The sequence below is a fragment of the Thalassophryne amazonica genome, chromosome 7 (assembly GCF_902500255.1).
Source record: "Thalassophryne amazonica chromosome 7, fThaAma1.1, whole genome shotgun sequence".
Lineage (NCBI taxonomy): Eukaryota > Metazoa > Chordata > Actinopteri > Batrachoidiformes > Batrachoididae > Thalassophryne > Thalassophryne amazonica.
This window is the reverse complement of record NC_047109.1, coordinates 84,198,098-84,225,480: the sequence shown is the minus strand read 5'-3', so window position 1 is coordinate 84,225,480 and position 27,383 is coordinate 84,198,098. Positions and strand designations below refer to the sequence as shown.

The 27,383-nt window shown below is 40.2% G+C and overlaps 1 protein-coding gene and 1 long non-coding RNA gene across 3 annotated transcripts in view; one reads left to right on the top strand and one right to left on the bottom strand.

Annotated features, from left to right (window-relative positions):
- The first annotated feature begins 239 nt into the window (after positions 1-239).
- The window catches only part of nr4a3 (nuclear receptor subfamily 4, group A, member 3), a 32,008-nt gene continuing 4,864 nt past the window's right edge, over positions 240-27,383 (top strand). The window contains exons 1-7 of one of the 2 annotated variants that reach the window (XM_034174894.1): positions 240-632; positions 2,993-3,163; positions 3,717-3,798; positions 10,113-10,951; positions 18,218-18,347; positions 21,344-21,507; positions 21,606-21,805. In XM_034174894.1, coding sequence (XP_034030785.1) covers positions 3,735-3,798; positions 10,113-10,951; positions 18,218-18,347; positions 21,344-21,507; positions 21,606-21,805 — 1,397 coding nt within the window. In that variant the 5' untranslated portion in view covers positions 240-632; positions 2,993-3,163; positions 3,717-3,734. Of the gene's footprint in view, positions 633-1,859; positions 2,226-2,992; positions 3,164-3,716; positions 3,799-10,112; positions 10,952-18,217; positions 18,348-21,343; positions 21,508-21,605; positions 21,806-27,383 lie in introns of those variants that run through there. The other variant, XM_034174893.1, reaches the window with a different exon arrangement.
- LOC117514430 lies at positions 5,721-23,331 on the bottom strand. Its single transcript, XR_004561881.1, has 3 exons — positions 23,080-23,331; positions 17,128-17,137; positions 5,721-5,731 (listed from the first exon to the last, which is right to left on the bottom strand). It is a non-coding gene; the product is annotated as an uncharacterized LOC117514430 (long non-coding RNA).

Genomic DNA, 27,383 nt, shown 5'->3' with positions numbered 1-27,383 from the left:
TCATAACCACACAGCGCAAAGTCGCTCCCCTGCAGGATCCTCCCTCTGCTCTTCCTCTGCAACCATGAGACTAACTTCCCCTCTCACTCACTCTGGCATTCTCTCGCTCTCAGCGCGTGCAGGGCTTATGTGTCTGCACAGAGAGAGAGAGACATAGAAAGAGAGCAAGAGTGAGAGAGAGAGCGCGCGCTGCTCGGAGTGACGTCACCTATCCCATGGCGTCACATTGACGTCGCGCATACCAGAGTTGGATGTGGAGGCAGAGCCCACATAAATGCACTATTTGACTTTCTCCCGTCAGACGGCGCACATAAACAAAGTGGCGCTACAACAACTCTACATTCAGCAAAGAAACAGCAGCACCGGCAGCACGCGGGGAACGGACGCAAACACGTACTTTGTCTTCGGGAGGACTTTTTTTTAATCTTTCTCCGCCTTATGTGTACTTTATCAACAAGTAAGGAGAACACAGGAAACTTTTTTCCCAGTGCCTCTTTATAATTAAAAGTTTTTCCTCTTCACTTATATACCGCCACTATTGGCGAATTTTTATTTAATTTTTTTTCTGGATCTATAGGATACTTTTGCGAGGTTTTTATCACATGTAAAGACGGAACCGCTACAGCAAAGCAGTAAGTAAATGAATGAATTACTTTCCGCTGATGTTTTTTACTTGTAATGGGCAGCACTAACCCAAAAAGTGAACCGTGTCATGTTGAGTCCGTGATATTCACACCTGTTCATATGTCAGTTGTGCGTAATGGCAGCAGATGGAGCTGAAATGGAATTGAATTTGCGCCGGGAAGGCATCATGTACCTTTAGTTGTCATGGAAATGAGAAGACTTTCGCTCACCCAGGGAGTAGTACGTGGACCCAGACACACTAATGCTCGAACCTGCATCCAGGGGGGGAATAAAGCCTTTTTATTTAATTTTTTGGGGGGGAGAGGCGTGATCTTTTACGTAAATCTGTGCTTGTTTCGTCCACTGTCAATGAGGTGTGAGACTGCGCTGATGGTTTTCCAAACCGGTTGGTGCTCAGTGCCAAATATCAGCAGCCTCTGTGAGGTCACGGCCTCTCCTCCCATTCACGCGCAGGAAAAGCGCCCTCAGCTATTCACTATCAAATATATTTAAAAAAAAAAAAACTTTCTTGGGCGCGCGCAGACACGAAGAGCGGCGCGCCGGCGCGTCTCGCTTTGGGTACGATTTACTGCGCTCGCATACCTCTGTGCTGTCCTCCCCTCTGTGTGTTTGCTGGAAGCACCGAGCTGTCCGGGGTTATTGGTGCGAGGGGCAAGGAGCGAGGATCTACCGGGGGCAACCGGCGCGCGTGCTTTCCAGCCCTTATGTGGTTCTCTTGGTTACCGGTACGCGCAAGGAGCCAGACAGCTCGCCGACCGGCTCGGCCTAAACAGAAAGCAAAGCGATGAACTCCTCAAAACAAACACACACACACACACACACACACACACACACACACACACACACTGGATGTCTGCTTTTGCAGAAAGCGAATCAAATATTTGTCTTCGGGTAGAAGAAGAAGTTGTAGCAGGGCGCATTTACGCACGATTATGTTCCCTTGAGTTGATATGAAAGACTACTTTATACTGGAGGTTTTGTGGAGAAAGGCTTAACTGTTTTTGCAGGCTTTGATCAAGTCAAATTTTGCAGCCAGCGCGTTTCTTTTTCATGGTATGCTTTTTCAGTCACGTTTGAAATATTTCTGAGGGAAGCATTATTTTAGTAGAAAAGCGTACAACTTGGGCAAAGATCACTGGATGTTTCTGGGGAAATTGCTTTGTAAAATGGTTAAAAGTTGCTGTTCTGTGAAAGTGGCGCGCAGAAAGCGATGACAGCAGGCTGCAGGTGTCTGTGGATTGTCAACAGACTGTACTGACATGCATATTGGGTGATCCCGTTTGACAGATTAGTCAGAGCGTGTGTGCGTAAAGGAGGGTGTGACAGAAAGGGGGCGCTGTGGACCTTGAAATCCACCATGCTCTGTGCACACTGCTGCAGAATATAGAAGGACTTAAGAGTCGCGCGGCGCAGAGGAGTTCTCCGCCTTGGTCTCCGGTGCGTCTCTCCAAATCTGTCGCTTTGTCTCTGCCTCTGGATGAACCCTGACCAGGCGAATACTGTGGTGATCAGAGGAAAGCAAAAGGATGGCCTGGAGGCACTGGCACAGACTGCTTGTTTAAAAGTTCTCACTTTTGTCGGTCTGTATCTGTTGACCTCTGTGTATTTTTAAAAAAAAATCCTGAGTTAATTTGCAATTGTGAAGCTGAACTACTTAAAATGTATTAGATGCTAGAATGAAACTCGCCGCCCACAAAAATGTAACTCTTGAAATGAAGTAAAAATTCTGATTGTGGTTTTGAATATTATATCTCTATTGCCTCAATTTATGTTAAAGCGAAAAAAGAACGATTTTAATTTAAACGTGCAAAAGTGCGTCCTCTCATTTTGAATTTGCATGCACTCATTTGTGCCGTCTGTTTTTGCGCACACCAATTCTTGCTGTTTAATGTGCAGCTTTTGCGTCTGATTGGATAAAGTGCAAAATCAACACTTTCTCCTTGTAGAAATATTTTTATTCTCCTGAAACTGCGCAAAAATTGCTGTATAGACCTCAATATTTTTGCAGTTCTGTTGTTAAAATCTAAAATCTTGAAAAAAAAAAAAAAAAAATATATATATATATATATATATATATATATATATATATATATATATATATATATATATATATATATTATATATATATATATATATATATATATATATATATATATATATATATATATATATATATATATATATATATATATATATAAATTTTAAGAACTTAACTTTAAGAACTGTTTTTATCCTTGTTTTTTTTTTTTAATGATTGCTGTCTGTGGGTGTTTGGGGGGTGGGGGTGGGGGGCAATTATCTTTTTATTCTGCTCACCTCCACTTGGTTGTAATCGACTTTCCTCCAGACACAGGATCGGAAGACCGCGCCAACCCGAGTTCGGAGTCCCGACGATCGGACGCTTCTTCCACCACGCCCGTCGTGTCCTCTGCGCTCCTGGAGACCTGTCCCGATCGCAGTCACGCCACCCCTCCAACCGGGACACCCAGCACCATTCAGCGCGAGGATACTTCACCAGGTACTCTTTCTTTTTCTTTCTTTCTTTCTTTCTTTCTTTCTTTCTTTCTTTCTTTCTTTCTTTCTTTCTTTCTTTCTTTCTTTCTGTGTGTGTCTGTCTTTGTGGCGTCTGGGTTGTCTGGTCATATATCGTCGAAAACGGCATTATATACTGGAATTTATAATCCTATAAAGTTTTTTTTGACGAGGATGGTGTATATAGCGCGTGTGTACGTGCGTGCGTGTGTCAGCTGGAAATTGACATTTCATTTTTAAAAACTGGCAGACAGACGACACTTCTGATATTTCTAATCTCCTATATGTGTATAGGATATATATATATATATATATATGTCCTGCAGTATAATCATATCTTTTCCAACATATTATCATTGGCAGTGTGCGCGAATTTTGTAAATAAATAAATAAATAAATAAACAAATAAATAGCGTGTGAGGGACTTGTATTCAAACTATTTCTCATCTCTTATAATACAAATATTAAAACTTTTTTAAAAGCTGACCAACATGTGTTTTTGTACTTAATATGTGCAACCTGATGTTTTTATTTGTTAGATCTATGGCATTCTGACAATGAACAAGCGCGCACAGTTATTGGAACAGCTGCAGTTTGTCCAGTTGAAATGCACACCTCGAGGTTAGAGATTTGTTTCCCTTCACTGTATCTGCACTACCCGTGTCTTTATTCTGCGTGGGTTGTCTGCCCTCCTGCTTCCATATACACGCGTACACACCTGCTTGCATGCATGCGCAATAAGAGCAACCTGATGGTGGTGACGGAGTGATCAAGACTTTTCCTGCAGACTGTGCACACCAGTGGCGTGAAACAAAGAGCTGAAGTGGGGGTGAAACTTTTTGTAGTGGTGTGCGTGTGTTTATGTGTGTGTGTGTGTGGGGGGGGGGGGGGGGGGGTATGAAAACACGTGTACTTGTGTTGATCGTGGGCATCAACTCGCGCCTTAACTTTAAAGGCGAATTGTTCATTTTTAAGGGTTTTTTGTGGTTGTGTAACTGTCAACAATCAAGATAATTAAATAATGTATTGTCTTTCAAAAAGTTATATACACACGCGCGTGCACAAACACACACACACCTCGAGATGCACACAAACCCCTCACAGCAGAGGTGAAGGCAGGTTTGGGGACAATCTTTGTGATGAGAGACTGTGCTTTAATTTCTATATATATATATATATATATATATATATATATATATATATATATATATATATATATATATATATATATATATATATATATATATATATAATGTGCACATGCAATCATGCACTTCCAAAGCAGTTAAAACACACACACACACACACACACACACACACATACATACATACATACATATATATATAAGTTACATTTTCTTAGCAAGAGTTATCTGAAGGGAATCAGACAAGATAACACAGGAATATTAAGAAAGGGGGTCACACTGTGCAAACCTTTTTTTTATCATTACAGTTAAAAATGACTGGGTTTCATTAAGGTCCCACGATTGTATATGTGTGCACGTTGACACTGATGCTACAAATTACATCTACTAGTTTTAGACTTCTGTGACATATATGAGAGAAGTCGAGATTCCTTGCTTAATTTGTGAGACATAGCCATTTGGTCTGTGGGAGAGAAGGAGGTGACCCTCTCTGAAAATAGCATAGAAAACAGCTGCTTTAAATTTAAAGCTATGGCTGTACAAACATTACTGCAAATTATTATTATAATCATTATTATTGGCTTATTTTCAGATGCAAACTTTAATTTCTGTTTCTAAGACATCCATTGGCCTATCTTGTCGGTGATGGCCTAAAGGTTGCAGGGGGCTTGTGACAAGAGGATACTTGGAATAAGTCCTTGTCAGACAGGAAAATTGCTTGAGCAAGTTAGTTAATCCCCAAATTTAGCACCTTGCATGGCAGCATCCTGTCATTGCTCTCATTGGTGCGTGCTCGTGTGTGCATGTGTGTGTGTGTGTGTGTGTGTGTGTGTGTGTGTGTGTGTGTGTGTGTGTGTGTGTGTGTGTGTGTGTGTGCGCGCGCGCACACATGCATGTGTAAATGGTTGAATGTGAGGCATCTTTGTACAGCACTTTGACCATCTGCATCAGATAGCAAATTACTGTGTATATACTGTAAATGTCCATTTAGCATTAATATGAGCCTGTTGAAAAGATGTGTTCTCCAACCCCTATAAAGTCTGAATTTTAATGGCAAATTATCTAATCTAAATCAATATTTATAAATTAGAATGGGAAACATGCTGAAGCACACATCATCACTAGACCTCTGCAAAATACAAATTGCCACTGTTTGGGGATAAAAACACAGGGTCCAAAAACATTATCCATTAATTCATAGTGTTATGTGTAGAGTTTGTTTTCTTTAGAATTAGGGTTAGTTTATGGTTTGGGTTGTGGTAGCTGTTCCGAAGCTGTGGGGTAGCTCCCCATGGGTGGCGCAGAGCCACTGCACAAGGGTTAGAAGAGGAAGTGGGGTGGAAGAGCAAGGCAGCAAATGCAAAGTGCAAGTCAGTTCCAATGAAAATGAAGGAAAAAAGACTGATCATCTGTTTGTACAACCCAGTCAAGACCAATGAGCAGCATTTATTCCAATAAGGCAGCAATTGATGTATAAACAGGCCTACATCACACTTTTTTTAGTATTTTCTGTAATATTACTAACATTCTAAAGAGAGGCTCAGAAAGAAAACATTTGCAAACGTCTGTGTAAAGGTCACCTTTTAGATAAGGTTAAGGTCCTCCAAAGTGTCACAAATTGTCTGTGTGTGTGTGTGTGTGTGTGTGTGTGTGTGTGTGTGTGTGTGTGTGTGTGTGTGTGTGTGTGTGTGTGTGTGTGTGTGTGTGTGTGTGTGTGTGTGTGTGTGTGTGTGTGTGTGTGTGTGTGTTTCCAAGTGCTGCTGAGAAACAAAAGTGTAAAGAGGATGAGGCGTTTGCAGACAAGCGGTTTTACTGGTTCTTCTCAGGATGAGGGTTTATGTTATTGGCAGATTGATTGCATACAGGTTCATGTTTACATCTTGAACATCATAACTGACGAAAACATGCCTATGTGCGCACACAAGTGCATATGAAAAAGCGTTCATATTCAAATTCTCACAGTTTTCATCAAGCATTTTGCATAACTTATTTTTCACATCTTTGTCAAATCTTTGAAAGATTGTTGCCAGATCTTTGTCAGATCTTTGTCAGATCTTTGACAGATTGTTGACAGATCTTTGTCAAATCTTTGACAGATTGTTGACAGATCTTTGTCAAATCTTTGACAGATTGTTGACAGATCTTTGTCAAATCTTTGACAGATTGTTGACAGATCCTCGTCAGATCTTTGACAGATTGTTGACAGATCTTGACAGATCTTCTCCATTAATACAAACTGTTGCAGTAGTACAACCCGATGTGACCCCCTAACATGTGACAAACATCTTTTATAACCGCCAACACTTATCTGAGTGTTGACCTAGTGATACAACAAACTACAGATGACAACAGACCTCACCACTGAGCAGTTTTCCTCTCAAACTTTACTTCTTCGGTTGCATCTACCTCTTTTCTATGGCTGCACTCTGATGCACAGTTAGTTGCACAAGTCTTGGTGTTGCCCAGAATGGCCCTGTGACGCCTGGAATGATACATTTTTCCATGTGGGTTGAAGAGTTGGTCACTTGGAGAAAAAAAACTTGGTGACGTCAAGCGTGTGTGCAGCTTGACTCATATCCACAATGTACAAGATTATGCATGGTGGACTGTGAATGGATTATGTGTCACAACACAAGTGAATTGTGGTTTACATTTTTACAGTCACTTTAATATGGCTTTAGAAATTTCTAGTAACAGCTTAGAAGTGTGCGTGTGTGTGTGTGTATATATATATATATATATATATAAACACAGCACACACTTCTAAGCTGTTACCATATTACTATTTTTTTTATTTTATTTTAGTGTTACTTTTTCTAAACTTAAAAAAATTGAGGTCTCTAAGAAATGTGTATCTGTCTCTGTTGCTTTAAACTGAAAGAAGCTGCTCCTGGCCACGCCCTCTCTCACTTCAGTTCAGGCAGGAGGCCATCTGTCGTATTCTGAATTGGTCACAAATTGTGCATCTGTGTCAAAACATGCATACCAGCTGACTGGGGACAAAATCTTGTTTAAAGCAGAGCAATTTCTGTAGCAACAAATGTATACATCTGGGACTTTGAAGATGTCAAACATAAAGCCACAGCCATATCAAACTGTAAATGTAGATTATAAAATAAAGCACTTTTGCACGTCACATTTAAAATCACTTAAAAAAATTAAACTGACTGATGCACGATAAAAGACCCAGGGCCGTAATAATTTTTGTCTTTAAATCTCCTGTAATTGTTGACTTTTATTGATAATTACCTTGGGACAGTATAAATGTACCTGTTGTGATTACCTTGTGTGCGATCTGCTCCACACTTCTTTTTAACTAATGTATCTCTGTTATAAAATTCATCTAGAAAAGTTAACTTAAAAAAAAGAGGGTTAATCAAAATAGAAAAACAAAAATAAAATATTATACTGTAGTGTTTTTTATTTGTTGTTGTTTAATTGTTCTTTAAATCATTCTTGTGTTGCTGAGCCACCACAGACAAACCCCTGCTTTCCCTCTCATTTAAATGAATTTTAACTAATATTAATTTGTTGTATGAACCCAACATGTTGTCTGATTCTACATTCTTAATTTATTATAAGCAGTCTGTCAGTAAACTCTAAAAAGTGAATTGCTGTCTCAATGAGAAAAAGTGATGTAACAATTTGCATAGATTTTTAAAGTTATTTCAACTTAACTAGAGAAGTCTTGTGGCATTAACTCAGTTGAAAGCTGAAAAAACTAAGTTGAAATAACTTTTTTTTTAAATTATGCAACTGGTTACATCCCTTTTTCTCATTGAGACAGCAGTTCCTTTGTAATGCAATGTCCCATATTTGAGTGGACAACTTTTTTTTTGCAATCCCATAGTCCTGTATCATATTCAGATGAGCTTTTGCCATAAAACAATAAAAACCTAAGGTTATTTGTGTGTGTGTGTGTGTGTGTGTGTGTGTGTGTGTGTGTGTGTGTGTGTGTGTGTGTGTGTGTGTGTGTGTGTGTGTGTGTGTGTGTGTGTGTGTGTGTGTGTGTGTGTGTGTGTGTGTGCGTGTATTTGATCAAAAAAGTTCACTCATGACTAACACCAATACTGAGAATTTATTGAAAGCCAAGAGTGCTATGTAACCTTGCCCAAGTTCAAAGAGGTTTTGCATAAGAGTACAAACATGGGCTCATGTGTGAACATTTTTAAAGATCATTCAAAAGTGAGTCCACTTTAGTTACTTATGCATAACAGCTCATCTAAATATGATACAGGAAATGGCTTTGCCTTTAACAAAATAAAAAGCTGTATCCCCAGTGCTCACATGTGCATGCCTGAAAACACAGGTGGCGTTGGTGGTGGTTCAAGAGATTTAACAAAGTAGATCACATACTACAGTGGACTGCCTTGCAGCTGCTGTAATTCCGACAGTATTAAATGGAAGCATCGACTGACATCAGCAGTTAGAGGAAGTACCCGTGTCAGTGTACGTACAGTATGTGTGTGTGTATTTGACAGTGTGTGACTGTGGGTGTGTCAATGTGGGTTGTCCAGCAAGCATCCAGCACCACCATGGGGTTCCATTATTATTGAATGTTTTATCACCTGCGTTGCCGTCTGACTAACCAGAATACACCCATATGCACAAACATTGAACGCGCACTTGTCTCTTTCCCAGCGTGGCCTGAATCTTGCTTTGACTAAACTTTGCCTCCGAAATGTGCGTAGTTGAACTATGCAGCTTCTCTAACTGTACTAACAGTGCACAAAACAGCAGGCTGAAATAAAAAAGAAAGAACTGAATAAAAAGGCAATGGACAGAAAGTTTAAAAAGTTTGAAACATTTAAAAAAAAACATCTGAATGAGCTGTCTGTTCCAATAGAACTGTGCCAGTATTTTTTTTTTTTTTTTTTTTTTTGACATTTATTCTTAAACTGTGGCACTGCTCTGTTAGGCTCGTGCAAGCCATAGTTCATCCCTGTGGACACTCATATGCAAATTCTTGAAATAACATTGACATTTTATCACACATATACATACCGCTATATTCTCACACATGATAACCCTCACACACACATTCATTTTCTCTCACACATACAAACATTAACCCTCACACATCATATATATATATATATATATATATATATATATATATATATATATATATATATATATATACACACACACGCACACATGTATTCTTTCTCACACATTCATATAGTCTAACACACTACATATATTTTCTCTCACACACATATTTATCCCTTGTGTTTGTGTGTGTATATATATATATATATATATATATATATGTCTGTCAGGAATAATAGAATATTAGATGTTTATGACAGTCTACTGATGAATTATGCTTGCACTGGCCCTCATGCACTACACTCTTGTGTGCATATGCCTCCAGTAGAATCTGCTTTTTGTTGTGTAGGTCATATTGTAGGATAGGTATGGATAATCATGTCTTGTGGAGATGGGAGGGCCAGCAGCCTTCAGGTTTTCACTCCACCCAAAGCACACCTTCATGTGCAGAAGTGTAATTCTCTTACAGAGGTGCCTGCCGACTGTTGGTGCTATAGCGCATATATTTGTCCATCCCTGCTGTTGGGTCGCTGTGCTTCTGTGGGCATTCACTTTCTCAGAGTCCAGCTTTTCTGCTCAAATCAAACAGTTATGTCTGAAATGTGTTTCCCTGACACGTGTTTGTTGTACAGCTGGAGTCTACTAACATGAAAATCCTTTAATACTTATGTATGAAATGTGTGTGGCATTTTACCTACATGTGGAGTGATGGTCCACCTGTGCTCTGTTTCCTGGCAGACATGCCCTGTGTGCAGGCTCAGTACGGGCCCGCCCCTCCAGGCTCATCCTACTCTGGCCAGTCCTTCAGTTACCAGGGCGATAGCTACAGCTCTGACCTTATGACACCAGACTACACCAAGCTGGACCTCGGCGGGGGTGAGATCTCAGCCGCAGCCGCCACCACCTCACTCCCTAGCTTCAACGTCTTTGTAGAGGGGAGCTACGAGCCCAAGTCCTCCTGCTTGTACCAGATGCCTCCGCACAGGCCCACCATCAAAAAAGAGGAGGAGAGCTACCCCACTGCGCCACCGCTGGAGGCTTTGTCCTCTTCCAATATGTACTTTAAACAATCTCCCCCTTCCACCCCTACTACCCCCTCTATGCCGCCCCAGCCTGGCACCTCCTTTGTCTGGGAAGAACACTCACTTGCCCCTCTGTCACACCCCCACTCTCTGGGCTCCAGCCTGGAAACGGGCCCCCTCAAGTCGCCCCGCTTTCCTCATTTCTACCAGCACTCGCCGCCCCACAGCGGCAGCAGCGTGGGCGGCTACGAGGGGCTCGGGGGAGGACTGGTTCGCACCTCCTCCTCTTCCTCCTCTTCCTCCTCCTCTGTCTCACATCCTCACGGCCCACCTCTGGAGCAGCCCATGTACCAGCTGCACCGTGGAGCCGGGGGCAGCAGCTTCACCTTCCGCTCCCTGGCTCTTGGGCCCTGCGCACCCCTACTCGGAGACAGCCTGCCCTCACCTCCCCCACGGGGCGGCCAAGGAGAGGGCACCTGTGCGGTGTGCGGGGACAACGCGGCCTGCCAGCACTACGGCGTTCGAACTTGTGAAGGCTGCAAGGGTTTCTTCAAGGTAAACACCCTTAAAACCTGAAACCGCTAAACTTGAGCTAAAACTCCTTAAAGCCTCGGCTCTTTAGTCCTGATCTCTTAAGTTGTACATATAATAAGTTTGTTTGCAGCCTACTGACACTGACTGACATATTTAAACTGAAGATTTTTTTTTTTTTCAAATATGATACGCTCCCACTCTGCACTCACTTACCAGCTCATCTTTGCAGTCATTATGAAAGAACATTACACCCACAGAAGTCTTCTCTTCCAGCAGCCAAGTGGGCAAAGCACTCATACGTAGCCTGTTTGTGTGCACGCTATTGCTTGTGTTGCGTGACAAGAGAAAATTAATTTAAAACACTTATACATTTCTCTCAGACAACGGGGGGAAAAAAATTGCTGTGTACGCTTTGGGCTCAGCTTGAGATCATTTGGAAAAAAAGAAGCATCCTAGAAATAAAAGTTTTCTTTGATCCCATTTGTAACTGGGCCACAAAAACTGAAAATTGACCACAACACACTGACAAATACGCAGATAGATATGAGTCATGTTTTGAGTTTTGATTCAATCTGACTCTTCACAACTTGCTGTCTCACATCCCATATCACTGCACACATGCACGCACACGCAGCATTCATCAATTAACATCACCAGGAGCCAGGTTTTAGTCAGACACATGTTTCATCTTCCTTGTACAAGTCATAAAACACTGATATTACAAAACCACAGACACATCAATTATTCCAGCACATGCTGAGACCTCGTAGAACAACCCGTAATGTAAACACACTCAGTGGCATCAATGTTTTACACTGATCTGGAAAGATAACATTTGCATGCACATGCATTAAGTGTTCTATTAGTTGCACGAGATAAGACAGAGAAAATAACATATACAGGCAAAGAAGGAGGATGCAGACACAGTGATAATTGAATAATGCCTGTGGAAGGTGGAAATTAATTATCTCTCTTTTCAATTAGTTTCTCAATTTGTTTTTATTTAGTAATTAATGAAAGCAGCATCTGGTGGCAGCAGGCTGCCGGCTGTGTGCACGCTGCAGCACTCAGCATTCAGTCTGTCAAACTTCAAGAGTAAGATTAGGTTATGCTTAAGGTTAGGGTCGGGGGTAGGAGTAGGGTTAGGAATAGTGAGTTACAAAAAAACCCCGTCACAAAAATTTGACTCATTTCCTCACGGGAGCACGAAAAAAAAAAACCATGAGACTGGGCTGCAAACTTCATTACACTTCCTTGCACATGCGCATGCAACCAGTCACACAGCATATGCGCACAAACACACCTACAGCATAACACGCCTAGTCGTGCAGGATATGTGTGCTGTAAAAAGGTTTGAGACATGTGCCTAAGAGGAAAAAAGCTGGTATATGATAATAAGTGTATGATATACTGTATACGTATTGCTGTTAAAAGCATTGTTTCCTTTAAGTGGTCTCTTGCAACTTATATTACAATCAGGTTGTCTTTAATCAAGTTTTTACAATCATTTTACTATTGAGTATTGAAAAGGAAGTTTCTCATATGATAATGATTTGCTTTCTTTCATGAACTTGACAAAAATCCAACTTTTTTATTTTCAACATTTCAACATAGATTTTCTGTTCATCCATAGATGATGAAGACAAAAAAGCATGAAACACAAACTGTCTGTCAAACTTCCTCATGCAGAATTCCACATGCAACAGCAGAAACTAACAATGTGCATTTTACATTTCTGCCATCGTTCATATTCATGCCATCAGACACAACATCCATTATTCTGATGAGTTTACCCCCCCACCCCCAATATATTCTCAGGAAGATATTTAATTATAACTGAATATTTATTATGCTTAAAAATCACAGTAGAGAATTAAATTATTGTCATTTCATTAGTCTAATTTGAAGCCAGTATTCAGTGTGAATTAATTTTACCTCTTAAACAAGTATTTCCAGTATTTTTATTTATTTATTTGTTATTATTTTACAAAATAATACATTCCATTCACTATTTTTCATTTATTTAGTGAAACATTTTATAATTTTAAATGAAGCATTAGAGCTCAGCTACTCTACAGACATTGTGTTAGAAGCAAAAACAAAAAAGAGAACATCTAACCCATTTCAGTGGAGCCATTGGCCCTGTGTCAGCCAAAATACATTAGCTGAAAGAGAGAGGGAGAGAGAGAGAGAGAGAGAGAGAGAGAGAGAGAGAGAGAGAGAGAGAGAGAGAGAGAGAGAGAGAGAGAGAGGTGGATAATCAGGGAAGGAGATGAAGCAAAAATCCCTGCAGGCTTTTAATTTAAGGCAAGGCAATTAGCACATTACATGTTAAGAATGCGCCTGTGGCACGCTGTGTGCCTCCATGAGTTGTCCATTTATGAATGCATCTTCTGTGGATATAATATAATGTCGTCCCTCTGAGTCACAGCCTGTAGATGAACTGCTTGTTTGAAGTTAAATTGAGTCCTTGCTCTATATGATTAGATACAAATACCAATGTCACCCCCAACTTTCTGTCTTTGATGTTAAGCAAATTATAAAATAGGATCTACTTAACATTTGTCAGTGTGTGTGTCAGCGCTGAAATTCATAGGTGGCATGATAAGAGCAGAATAAACAAGAGCAATCCGAGATATATGGATCCGGATCACATCCAAAATTCAGTGGAGTGTTCTATCTAATATGTATCTGTGGTGCAAATTTGGTGAGAATCCGTGAAGTAGGTTTGATGTAATCCTTCAAAGCCTATATAAAGTGAAATCTTGATCCAGAATCCAGATTAAGATCACCTCCAAAATTTAATGGAGTCTTCTATGCCCTAATATCTATCTGTAGTGAAACGTTCGTAAAAATCAATGCAGTAGTTTTGACGTAATCCTTAAAAGTCTACAAAGTGAAATCCTGATCCGGGTCCAGATCCAGACCACCTCCAAAATTTAATGGAGTCTTCCAAGACTTAACACCAATTTGTGGTGAAAATTTGGTAAGAATCCGTGAAGTAGATTTGACTTAATCCTTCAAAGTGAAAAAGTGAAATCTTGATCCAGAATCAGGATCCTGATCACCTCCAAAATTTGATGGAGTCTTCCATGATCTAAAATCTATCTGTGGTGAAAATTTCGTCAAAATCCGTGCAGTAGCTTTGCCTTAATCATGCTAACAGACAGACAAATAAATAAACGCAGATGATTTTATTACGTCTTTGGCAGACATAATGACAGGACAGGCAACATTAATTAGTATGCTTGTCTGACACATAGGCATAGTTAAGGGGTGAATTTAACTGTTAAACCCGTCTGAAATGTTTCACATACCCTGATTGCATGCGGCGGGGATGGTTGTTTGATACTTTGAACCAAACAGACCAATTGCTTCAGTAAATGATCCAGTTTTAAAAGGCTCAACAAAATTAAATGAAAGATTTGGTTCAAAAAATTATTTACTGTTTTGAAATTCTCAAAATACCCACTGAAACAATTACTTTGGAAAGCAATTCTGCTTTTTAAAGTGTTAAAAGCACTAAATGAAAATAAATGCTTAAAAATGCTTCATGAAGTGAAATGCTTGAAACACTACTGCAGTAATATGAGATTTCTTGGTTTAGAAAATGGGTCACTGTTTCAAAACATTGTTGACCTATTTTAACATACTGCTTCAGAAAGCGATCACTATTTTGAAACAGTTGAAGGAATAAATGAAGAAAAATGAGTGACTAATTTTACCCACTTTCAACACTGTATAAAACAGTGTTTTTCAGTTTTGTTTTGTTTTAATTTGTTATTTTAAATGTCTAAAACACCCAATTTAAAAATTGCTCCTTAAATAAATAAATTGCTGTTTTGGAAGGCTTGAAACACAATGACATTGAAATGTAGTGCACACTGGGTATTCATAGGTTCAAAAAGTGGTTTCAAATACTGTAGTCAAAACCTTTAAAATGTTTCACTGTTGTGAAATTCTGAAAACACCCATTAAAACAGTTGCTGTGGAAAATGATTTTTGAAACATGCAAAGGACTAAACGAAAAGAAATGCTTAAAAGCTTTCAGGAACTGTTTCAAAACATTTAGAACTTTAACTGCTTCAGAATGTGACTGTTTTGAAGCATTTGAAGCAATAAAATAAGAAATTACTTCAGAAAATGAGTGATTAATTTGAAACACTCGACACTCAATGAAACAGTGTCTTCAGAAGATGATCCAGGTTTGTTTGTTTGTTTTTTTAATGTCCAAAACAATTTAAAAATAGCTTCAGGAAGTAGTTTGTTGTTTTGAAATGCTTGAAACACTATATGATGTTGCAATTAAGTGCACAGTAGCGATTCACTAGTTCAAAAAATGGTTCACTGATTCAAAATATTCAAAAACTGAATAAAACAAGTGCTCACAATATGATTCATTATTTGAAGCACTTGGCAAAACTAAATGAAACAGTTGCTGCAGAATGTTATGCTTTGTTTCAAAACATTCAATACACCAAATGCAACAATTGTTTCAGAAAATGACTTTCTTTTAACAAATATTTGAACTGCTCAATGAATTGTTTGGTTCAGAAAAAGATCCGTTCTCGAAACATTATGACAGTGACGTGGACAGTGGTGACACAACAAAAAAATTAAATCCAGACTACAATCCCAATCCAAATGGTGCATGAGTGCATACACATGCATGCGTGTGTATACAACACACTAATAAGTATCAGAGTTCAACATTAGCTATGACAGCGTCTCCTGTGACGCCAGTCAAATTCCATGCTGCTTTGAAGGAGTCACAGCTTCAAGCAGCAGACGGAGGCAGGAGACAGGCCAGTGCTCAGTCACGAGAGCTTAATTTAGCAGAGCCCTCATTGATCATTTCAAACACAGGCTTTTCGAGGAACCACTTATCATACGAATGAAGCTCTCATGGGTTCACTGAGAGGAAGAATTCCACTCACACCAACAGGCGCTTTGTGAGGGGGGAAAATAATTCACTAAAATCTCACACAACTCACCTTTTTTAAGATTTGCACTGTCTTGCACTGAGTGTTGGCATATTGAGATTTTGTGCGTGTAAAACTAGTACATAATTTTCAATGCTATTGACATTGTGCAGTCCCTTGCACATTTTTAGTTTGGATTCTCTTTAAACTGCTATTTTTTGTCAAGCATATTAATGGCCACGCTAACTTATGCCCACACGCACGGGTCACCGGCCACCGATGAGATGAGAAGCGAAGCGTGCTGCCATGGCAACCACTCTCATCCAGGGCTGGCGTCCATTATGCAACAGTTATGCACTCGCGCAAGAGTATATAGAATAATTAGTGTGTTATTGGTCTTCCGGGGGTCACAGGCAAATGTGGCACAAGGGCTTCCTAATTGGATTTATTTGTTTTCAATGTGTTTTAGAAGCGTTGGTGAAGAGGGGAAGCACCGGTGTTCCTTTAGAGTCCAGTCACACTAAAGTAGCATGTTATATATATGTAGGTATTTTGTCAGTTTGGTACCCGAGGCATATTTCTGACCATCATATTTTCATCCTTCCATAAGAAAAATGCTTGATTGGCACAAAGATTAGCTAAAGCCTCCAAGGGCCCTGCCCCCATTCTTCCATACAAAACGGGATTTGCTTGATCAAAAAAAAAAAACACTTAACTGGATACTTGGTAGCATTAATGTGAATTCTTGCACTGTCTTGTCATGCAGAAAGTCCTGTAAGTGACATCCAATTGTTTTATAGGTCATGTATGTCTGTGGTGGAATATGACTAAAAACTAAGAGGCCTAAGCTCCAGTACATTTATCTCTTCTGCGGAATAGGATTTTTGTTGAGGTTGAGGCTGTGTATCATGGTATTATGATTGCCATGTAAGTACAGGAAGATTTCTTCTTTTCTTTTTTTTTCAAACAGGAAGGAACCTTGTTGCAAAAGTCATTGACAATTGAAGTATAATTAAAGAAAACAAAACAAAATCATAAATCCATCAATGGTCTTAGTTATCAGATTGTGATTGTGATTTTTTTCATTAAACATGGTCTAAAATAGAACAGAGTTGTTTTGGTATTTCATGTAACGGTCAGATACTCCTTACGTAAGATGTTCAAGCTGCTTGTTTATACAACAAAACTGAATTGAAAACAACCATCAAGCAAAATAAAAGAAAACACTAATGGGAAAAAATACAAAACACCCCCTTACTGCTTTAATTGCTTCACCCCAGGGAGCCTTGGTGGCCGCTGTCCATACTGTAATGGATTAGCACTGATCTGTTAACGTGACAGAAATTTTCTCACACAAGTCTGTTTTCTAAATATGCACCAACTTTCTGGCACACTCTGGCTCTTAAAGAGGATGACAGATGACACTGCAATTGGTTTATTTCATATTATGCCTAGAACACACCCATGACAGTTATGGAAAATAAAACAATCCAACCTCTTTCCATCATGTATTTTACTTTGCATATCTTTTATACCTTCAAAATAGGAAAGTGGAAGTAGACATGCCCCAAACAGACAGATAATTGAAGGACTGTTGAGCCTTGGTGATGGCATGCGCTCTATGAGTGTCCTCATGTTTTCTTCTGATCTAAATTACAAAGCCTCTGTAGATTCCAGAATGTTCTCAGGGTGGATCAAACATAATCCACTGGTTTTAAATCTTGTTACAGAATCCAAAAACTGTCCCACTTTGGATGAAATCGTCACTCCGAGAGATGTATCCAATTTATACATAACCTACACAACTTTATCAGTTCTACAGGCCAAGGATTGGCTTGTTGGAATTGAACAGGCATTCACCCTTGGTTATTGTTTTTCACCCATGCGCCCCCACCCCACATGGACCATTTCTGATTTCATTTTAATAAGGTCAGTAATAATCGTCCAAGCCAGTCGAGGAGAAAACAGCTCCCACGGGGCCCTTTGAGATGCGCCGTGTGTGAGGCCCCGCAGGTGCCGCAAGCTGACCCGAGAGCTTCACAAACAATGCGATCACGCAGCTCGTGTCCCCACTATCTCGAGGGACCTGCCTCACCACACCATGCACTGGGTGCCCATTGTCAACGCTGCCGCTAATAAAATTGTCCATCCTGCAGGCGAGGCTTGTTGGAAAATTAATTTTATCTAATTATACGGATGTCACCACCGTCTTTCAGTGCGTAATTAAAATGTGACCTGCGAGCTTTCGCTTTCATTCTTTGATGGAGCATGAGGGAAAAAACACAGAAATTGAATTAAACAAATTGAATATTAGGTGGTTGATTGTGTTTGGAGGCTGATTATCCCCTGTTTCTTCTGTCTGCAGAGAACTGTGCAGAAAAACGCAAAGTACGTGTGTCTGGCCAGTAAGAACTGTCCTGTGGACAAGAGGAGGCGCAACCGCTGCCAGTACTGCCGCTTTCAGAAGTGTCTGAGTGTGGGCATGGTGAAGGAAGGTAAGCACACACATGACATCATCTCAGCACTCTTACAAAGGAGACTAACCTCCTAGAAGTTCCTCAAACATCTGCTGTGGTGGTTCTAGACCAGAGAGTGCAGTACTGGAACCAGTTATCTTCCGCATGCATAATCATATTTCATCCTTTTCTGTGTGTTTTATGGTTACCAGAAAGACTCAAAACATTACTAAAGGGCAGACTGGTCCTGAGTCACCTCTTCTTAACAGCAATGTAGATTTCTTGTCTTGTCAGCAATGAACTTTTCTGACATTTCTCACTAATAGAAATACTGTGGACAAACCTACAGATTTCCCTTAAACTCTTTTCACCATTTTTTATTTTAGAATTGTACTAGTCTGGATCATCCACCTCCTCCATGCATCTCTTGGTGGAGGTTGGCAGTCTGCTTGTTGGAGTATTTGTCTTCTTCTTTGCGGTGCTCTTACGTTTATACAATTATACTGCCTTTGTAGTTGATATGAGTATTGCAGTATAAATTTGAAGCATTACAATTGCAGAGTTAAACTGTTAAATAAAATTGCAAACTGGGTTTCGTTCTGATGTTAGCCAATGAACACATGGCAGAATATATTGTTTACAGCAGTGGGAAAACCCCAGCTTCAGTCCACTCCTACCATGTATTGCTTCTACCTGTGCACCTAAAACAGGTGATTTCACTGATTAGCTCATCTACCTGCCTGAAGAGTTGAACTAATTAGAATCAGGTGGTTTAGTGGGTGGATGGAACAAGTATGTGGTATAACTTTTACTCACTGAAGTCGGGGGTTTCCACCTCTGATTATTTGCTTGCAAACAAGCTTAGCAGGCTCATTTCCGAGCCAGTTTTGTACTAATATATCTGGAGCACCAGTAGGCAGATGATGATTTCAATTTTCAATTCAATTTAATCAGCTTATAAAGCTCAAAATCATAACAAAAGCTGTCTCAAGGTGCCTCACACAGAACAGTTCAACATAAAAATGAAAATAAATAAATAAATAAATAAAATGTCAAGTACACAATTAAAAACAGAAGTAAAAGAATAAACCAGATTAAAAATAAAAACTATTCCTAAGAAAGAGAATAAAAATAGGTTTTAAGTCTTGACTTAAAAATGTCCACGGACTCCGACTGCCTCACAGTCGCAGGAAGACCGTTCCACGGAGCTCTTTGAAAAAAGTTCTTTGACTCGCTGATTTCTTCTTCACCCTGGGAACACAGAGAAGTCCCACATTTTGCAACCGCAAAATGGTATGTACGGTTCCACCAGATCGGCCAGATAAGACGGCGCCAGTCCATGAACAACCTTATAAGTCAATAATAAAACCATCACCCCAGTCTGAATGATGAACAGTTACACTGAGGGAGTAAGTGCATTTGTACTATCACAACTAACTGCAGTTTTTTCAAGATGTTTGTAGGATACTTTATGCTTCTAAAGAGCCACTAAAAAGCTTTGCACCTCTACACACACAAAGGGGGAACTTCCTTCAGACTAACTTGTAATGCATACCATTTTTAGCGACATTTCAGTGTGAGAAATCATCCGGCATATAGCTTTGACAGAACCAGTCGCGTTCACAGGTGACAGTTAAAAGACCTATGTCATTAACCACATTGGGCAATGCCTGATCCTGAAGAGCTAGAGCTGAAACATCACAAATAAATGGCATTGCAAGTTAGATTGTGTATGGGAGTTCTTTTTTATACTTCTGAAGGGCAGAATTTTATCAAAATAGGTGATATATTAGCATGACATTGCCCTTTATTTTGAAAATTATCATAATAATATTATCATTTTAATTGTTTTAATAGTTTTCATAAATGTTTTACAGCATCTTGAGGTAAAGCTCTTGAAAAGTGCTTTGCAAATAAATATGATTATTGCTGTTATTATAGCTGTAGACTAAGCTAGCATGTAGAGCACTGTACTGTCACAATCATAGTTAGCTTGCTAGCCTGGTCAATAACCAATAATAAATTAGTTATTACAAATACTATTAATTATTTGTTTGATATAGTATTGTCTTACAACATCTTGAGATTGATAGTAATCTCTCAGTCATTAGAACAATATATCCTTTGGTAGGACAGAATGTTTCTGATAGCTAATGTCATAGCTGCCACTATTGTGGGCATTTATTATTTTTGCATCACTTGCACCGTTTCCAGCAGCATGGTGACTTAGTCCATTTTAGCTTGGCAACCTGCAATATGTATATGAAAGAAATGTAAAAGCAAGTAATGTAATTCCCCAAAGGGGCTAAAACCAACTACATGGAATGTAAAACTTAGGTACCAGAGATGAACATATGTAGACACGCAGAGACTCGATCAGACATGTTCCATGTGCTGGCAGGTGTGGGAGATCCCTTCTTTTACTAAAATGCTAAAGAAAGTGGTCAAATTATTATTTGACTGTTTTGCACTCTGGCGTTCCTACAATTCCAAATATTTCAATGTTTAAGGACTGTTTACACTCTCACCTGAAAGTCACCTTGGTCAAAGGAAATAATAAGTTATTTGAGTTAAATGTGAAAATGTGAGACCACCAATTCAGCAAACATCTAAACTAAGAAGCCTTCTGAATGCGTTGGCCTTTCTTTGTGGTCTTCCCATGCTTAATTTGAGAGAATATTAATTTAGTGGGAACCACACACAGAACCAACCTAGCCCCCCTGTGTGGTATCACTGTGACTGCTCTCATATCCTCAAGGTTTCTCACCTGTCGTGGTAATCAGCATGTCAATGAGTAAGTAGCTCTACCCACCTTTGGATTACCTCAGAGCATCTCCACTGCCATCTGCTGGTTCACTGGTCAACCACCCTCTGTGTAAATGTGAAAATGTTTGGCTCCTTTACAAAATTCCTCCTGTCAGCACTATAAAAATCTGATTAAGAACCGCCGATAAGTTGTTTATGTACCCATGCATAAATATGATTAGATTTAAGAGAAAAAGAACACCCTTTTTATGACCGTGTCTTCTTTGCAGTGGTACGCACTGATAGCTTGAAGGGGCGCCGAGGCCGTCTGCCTTCCAAACCAAAGAGCCCCTTGCAGACAGAAGCATCGCCTCCTTCTCCACCCCTCAGCCTTCTCTCTGCTCTGCTCAGAGCTTATTCCCACTGCACACCCCGTGACCTCGACTACAGCCAGGTGCCCTTTCCCATTACTTTGAGTGTTTTTTTCTTTCTGTTTAAAATCTGAGTTTAAGCTCTGGATAATTTCTCCTCCACTCTGTCTTTGACTTGTAGTTCAGCACAGCAGATCCTCCTTCATCCTCCTCAGACGCTGAGCACATCCAGCTCTTCTACAGACTGCTCACCCTCTCAATGGAGACCACACGGTGCTGGGCAGACCGACTGCCCGGGTTTTCTGAGCTTCAGCGTGAGGATCAAAACCTGCTAATAGACTCTGCCTTCCTGGAGCTGTTTGTCCTGCGATTGGCTCACAGGTGAGAATGGGAGATCCAAACAAACTGGAGTCACTATCGTACCCAATGCACAACAAACAAAGGATGACAAGGAATAGCACGCAGGAGCAGACAGACGTGTAGCTTACTAGATTTCATATTATAGTCTATTTGTGTTGCTTGTATTTCGGTTGTGTTGTGGAGCTTTGCAACTTGTCTCTTTTCTGGGTGCATTGTGTGAATTTGTAACAGACACAATGTCATATTAACTTACTAGATGTGCTACATGTGCTGTAGGTTGTATTTGTGTTCTCTGTGTTTACTAGTGTTTCCTCAATTTTCAAGGCTTTTTATGCAGATACGTGGTGCTAAATTGATGCAGGTGTTTTTTGTATGTGCGTGTTTTCTGCATTTGTGCGTGTTATGGCCTCTCTCAAAATTCTTAGTTTATCTTGTTGTGCCTCAACATAAGCTAAAATTCACAAATGACGCACTCTAAATATATCCACGAGAAGATTACATTTGATGTTGATAGATTCTGTAGTTATCGGTGGGTGCGCGGGGGGGGGGGGTGTCCAATGACCATTACTCTGCACAGGTTTCTTTAAATTTGACCCGCAGTATCTTCAGATTGAGTTTGTATGGCTTTTCGAAAGGCCTGAAAGTGGTTATGCAAAAACCTCTGCAGTTGTCTTTTCAACGTATGAAGGATTTGCATGGCATGCTAAGTAGCATAACATTAAACGTTGGGGCAGTACCTTTTTATGTCAGTGAAACAATTACCCAAAAACCCTGACAAGGACTGACAGTCTAGAACCAACAACCCTCACATCTATTTACCCAGTGTCTTTGATACTAAGAAAGAACAATAGTATGTCAGTAAAAGGGCTTTTTATAATTTTACCATACGTGTGCAGTGTTAGCTAACATCAAACTAGGTTATAGTTGTCAAAAGTGGTGAGTCACTCTTCAGCCTTTCTCTCTCTTGCTGGGGGGCCACACTATAATGCGTTGGCAATTCTGTGGTTGTCATATTCTGTATTATGTAGTCTGTATTCTGTGTGGGGTATTCTGTAGATACGATTATAAACTTGAAACTGTTACCAATGTAAGAAAGCAGAAGTTAACCTGCTCTGAAAGCAGGTTTTCATCCAGGATGTCTCTGTATATTGCTGAACTCATCTTTCCCTCAATCCTGACGAGCCTCCCAATTCCTGCCATTGAAAAACATACCCACACATGATGCTGCCACCACCATGCATCACTGTAGGGATGGTATTGGCTAGGTGATGAGCATTGCCTTGTTTCCTCGAAACATGACACCTGGGATTCACGCCAATGACTTCAGTCTTTGTTTCATCAAACCAGAGAATTTTGTTTCTCATGGTCTGAGAGTCCTTCAGGTGCCTTTAGCAAACTCCAGGGGGGCTGCCATGTGCCTTTTACTAAGGAGTTGCTTCCATCTGGTCACTCTATCATACAGGCCTGATTGGTGGATTGCTGCGGAGATTGTTGTCCTACTGGAAGATTCTTCTCTCATCACAGAAGAATGCTGGAGCTCTGACAGAGTGGCCATCGGGTTGTTAACCACTTCTCTGACTAAGGCCCTTCTCCCTTCGTCACTCAGTTTAGACGGGGGCCAGCTCTAGGAAGAGTCCTGCTGGATGCGAACGCCTTCCATTTACAGATGATGGAGGCCGCTGTACTCATTGGGACCTTCAAAGAAGCAGAAATGTTTCTGTACCCTTCCCCAGATTTGTGCCTCGAGACAATCCTGTCTCGGAGGCAGAGGTGTCAAATCCGGCTACAGAAAGTAAAAACCCTCCCATGTGTTGCTTCTACCTGTGCACCTAAAACAGGTGATCTCAATAATTAGCTCATCCACCTGCCTGAAGAGCTGAACTAATTACAGTCAGCTGGTTTGTTGGGAAGATGGAACAAATATGTGGCTGGACTTTTACTTTCTGAAGCTGGATTTGACACCTCTGCTCGGAGGTCTACAGACAATTTCTTTGACTTCATGCTTGGTTTGTGCTGTGACATGCACTGTCAACTGTGGGACCTTATCTGTGGGACCACGTGTGTGCCTTTCCAAATCATGTCCAATCAACTGAATTTACCCCAGGTGGGCTCCAATTAATCTGTAGAAACAACTCAAGGATGATCAGTGGAAAAGGGATGCACCTGAGCTCAATTTTGAGCTTCATGGGAAAGGCTGTGAATACTTACGTATGTCTGATTTCTTTGTTTTTTTTTATTTTATTTTAAATACATTTGCAGAAATCTCAACCCCCAAAAAAACTTTTTTCACATTGTCATTATGGGGTACTGTGTGTAGAATTCTGAGGGGGAAAAAATGAATTTCATCCATTTTGGAATAAGGCTGTAAGATAAAATGTGGAAAAAGTGAAGCACTGTGAATACTTTCCGGACGCACTGTAACTATGCCAGCTGAGCTGAGAGCTGCTGTGTTGGTGTTTCTCCAGAGTAGGTGGAGTGAAGCTGAGTAATGACCATATGAACCAAATTATGTATGGAGTCTGTAACTATGACAGCAGCTACACCCACAGAGTTCCGCTGCCTTCGTCTGATATGTGACGCACAGAGAACTCTGTGTGTGTTCTGTGGGTTAAAACTGTCCCAACACTGTAAAGTGTGAATTGACAGGATTGATTCTATCTATTTGGATGTGAAACTGAAAAACGCCATGATGGAAAAACAGTAGAAGGCACTGAAATAAAGAGGAGCCAACTTAAATTACCTTCTGCCTTTACTGATGTGTACATGTTGCATCATGGGTACCTGGTGCCATTATGACTGCCCCGGCCCATCTTTGCCTCAGGATCACCCTGAGTTACCGGTCTTCTCTTGTAAGGCATGCCGTGGTTAAATTTACTGAGAGAAAGGCGGTGGAGTTGGCTGCAAGCTCATCCTTTTGTCTGCGCTGTCGTCTAGGGCAGAAAACCAAGTCAAACACACAAGTGCACTTACTTACACATACGCTGATACACTGATGATGTTGGATCCCGACTTTCTCGCCTGCTTCCAGTGTAGGTCCAGGTGCAGGGTGGGTAGAGGATGGGTGGTGGCATCACAGTCCCAGCAGGAAGGGGATCAGGCTGCAACTGTGACTCACACTAAACGGTGTCCTCTGTCAAACACACTCACACTCACATACACACGGCTCATCTTCGTATCAGCCAAACTCCCACAGAGGAAAAACGCACACAAACACAGCACTATCTTACTTTCTCACGAGCGAGCAATGCGGCCCGTGCTGCGGCTATCTCAGCGTGGGCTTGGCCGTGCACTGACCCTATGCTGAACCCTGATGCCCTGCAGACTGCCATGCGAGGTTATGCTTGTGTTTAAGCGTGTGTGAGAGTTGGATGTGTAAAGTAAATTTACTCCTCTCTTCTGGGTCGGCATTGCTGTTACAGCGTCATTACCAAACGGTCTCTGTGGTTATTGTTTGATTACCGTGGTGACAGTGTAGTCAGGGGTGCGTGGAATGTGTGGCAGACATCCAGCTGTTTATAATTGTGTTTTTTATGTGTGTGCATGCATCTGTCTGGTTGCTTGTCTGCCAGCTCCTCTCTATAGGTTGCTCATGTGCTCAGCCATGGGTCAGACAGTAGTTTTTAAACAATTCATTGTGCTGTATTTATCTGTATGAAACCGTTTAACTGGATCAGGTCAGTACAATTTATCAGCTAATAAGAATCGCAGATGCACATGGCTTCACTGTTACCTATAAACTTGTATAACGCTTAATCGTATACAAAAAATTATATACTACATTTGATATACTGGAATTACAAATCATTTCATAAATATAGGCATCTCCTCCAGTGATCAAAATTTGAGGTTTGTAAAATTTAAAATTCCAACAGTTTTATGAAACTGCATTGATGTAACGCGTCAAAAATCAGGCTTAAGGGCAGACCCATCAAATTCAGTTCATCATGTGCAGATCGTAAATAGTTTATCATCCAGATATAGGCCTGAGAAATAAAATCACCAAAGCTGAAAATATGTACCACTGAGGTTTAAAAAAACTTTAGCCAGCGTAGCTACGTGGTTCGTAGCTCCAAGTTGCTAAAGCTAAATATTAAATGAATGTTTTATAAGGGTTTCCTTTGTAATGCTTTGGCACTGTTCTAATATTTTTTATTTTTATTTATTTATTTTCATTTATATAGCGCCAAATCACAACAGAGTTGCCTCAAGGCGCTTCACACAGGTAAGGTCTAATCTTACCAACCCCCAGTGGTAAGGAAAAACTCCCTCTGAGGAAGAAACCTCAAGCAGACCAGACTCAAAGGGGTGACCCGCTGCTTGGGCCATGCTACAAACATAAATTACAGAACAATTCACAGAGAAATTCACGGACGAATATACAAGAAATGCTGTTGGTGCACAGGACAGGAGGGTCGCCAACACAAATACAACTCCCATCTCTGGATGGAGCTGCACCTTAAACAGAGAAAAAACAGAATCAGGCATCAGAACGACAAGAAATACTGTATAATTTGCCAGCATTAATCAACAACAAAAACAGAAGAAATACTAAGGTGATCACAGGCCACTAGCCCTAAGCTTCACTAAAAGACCCAGAATTTAGGTAAAGTTGAGGCCGCGACACGCGCCGTTTACTAATAAAATGAAATGAAAGAGTAAAAAGCATAAAACAAAACTGTACCAGTATGCTAGTCATATGAAAGGGAAAAGAATAACATATATTTCACATGTTCAGTGTTTGCTGTGCAACCGTCGTCTTAGTTTTATATATATATATATATATATATATATATATATATATATATATATATATATATATATATATATATATATATCCTGCTCATATGCAAAGAAAAAATAATCTTCTCATCAGAGGTAATTAATATGTTCAATATTATAATGGCATGCATAACTTTCCAAAAATTATGCAGACATAAAATTTGTCATATTTAGTGTCATGATTGTCAGTCAGCATAACTGTATAAACATTTCCATGAGGGAAAAGCAGAAAAAGACAACACACTGTTATGATATATTTATTTGATTTATTGCACAAACTGTGGGAGCAGCCTTTATTCAGCATGAAAACAAATATATTGGAATCACACGCAGGGGTGTGAAAAATGTCAGCAAGATACCATATTTCACAAGGATTTTCCCGACATGATAAAAGGTATAAAGTGATCATTCTACTGTATGAACAAATACATGGTGAGATTTTATGGAATATTGCAGGTTCCACTTAAAAGGGGACTGAAGAAAAGGATTTATTAGTATAAAATACTACATAAAGGACATGTCCCAAGAAATGGCCAAAAACAGATTTGTGTCTGTTGTGTAGTCTACAAGGGATCAAACTGATGATAAACGTTTAAAAAAAAAAGAAAAAAAGTCCGTCTTCCTGCTCCAAAACAGGCGCTGAACAGGTCACATCCTCCAAACTCTCAACACCTGTAGCATCATCTTTCTCTTAATTTGTCATTGTCGGCCTGATCTTTCGTTCTTGCACCTTTCAGCCCCTTTTGTCAGCAGACAGAGGAGCATTTTGATCCTTTCATGTAGTGCAGGAGTGTCTGTGTGCATATTCACACAGAGTGGA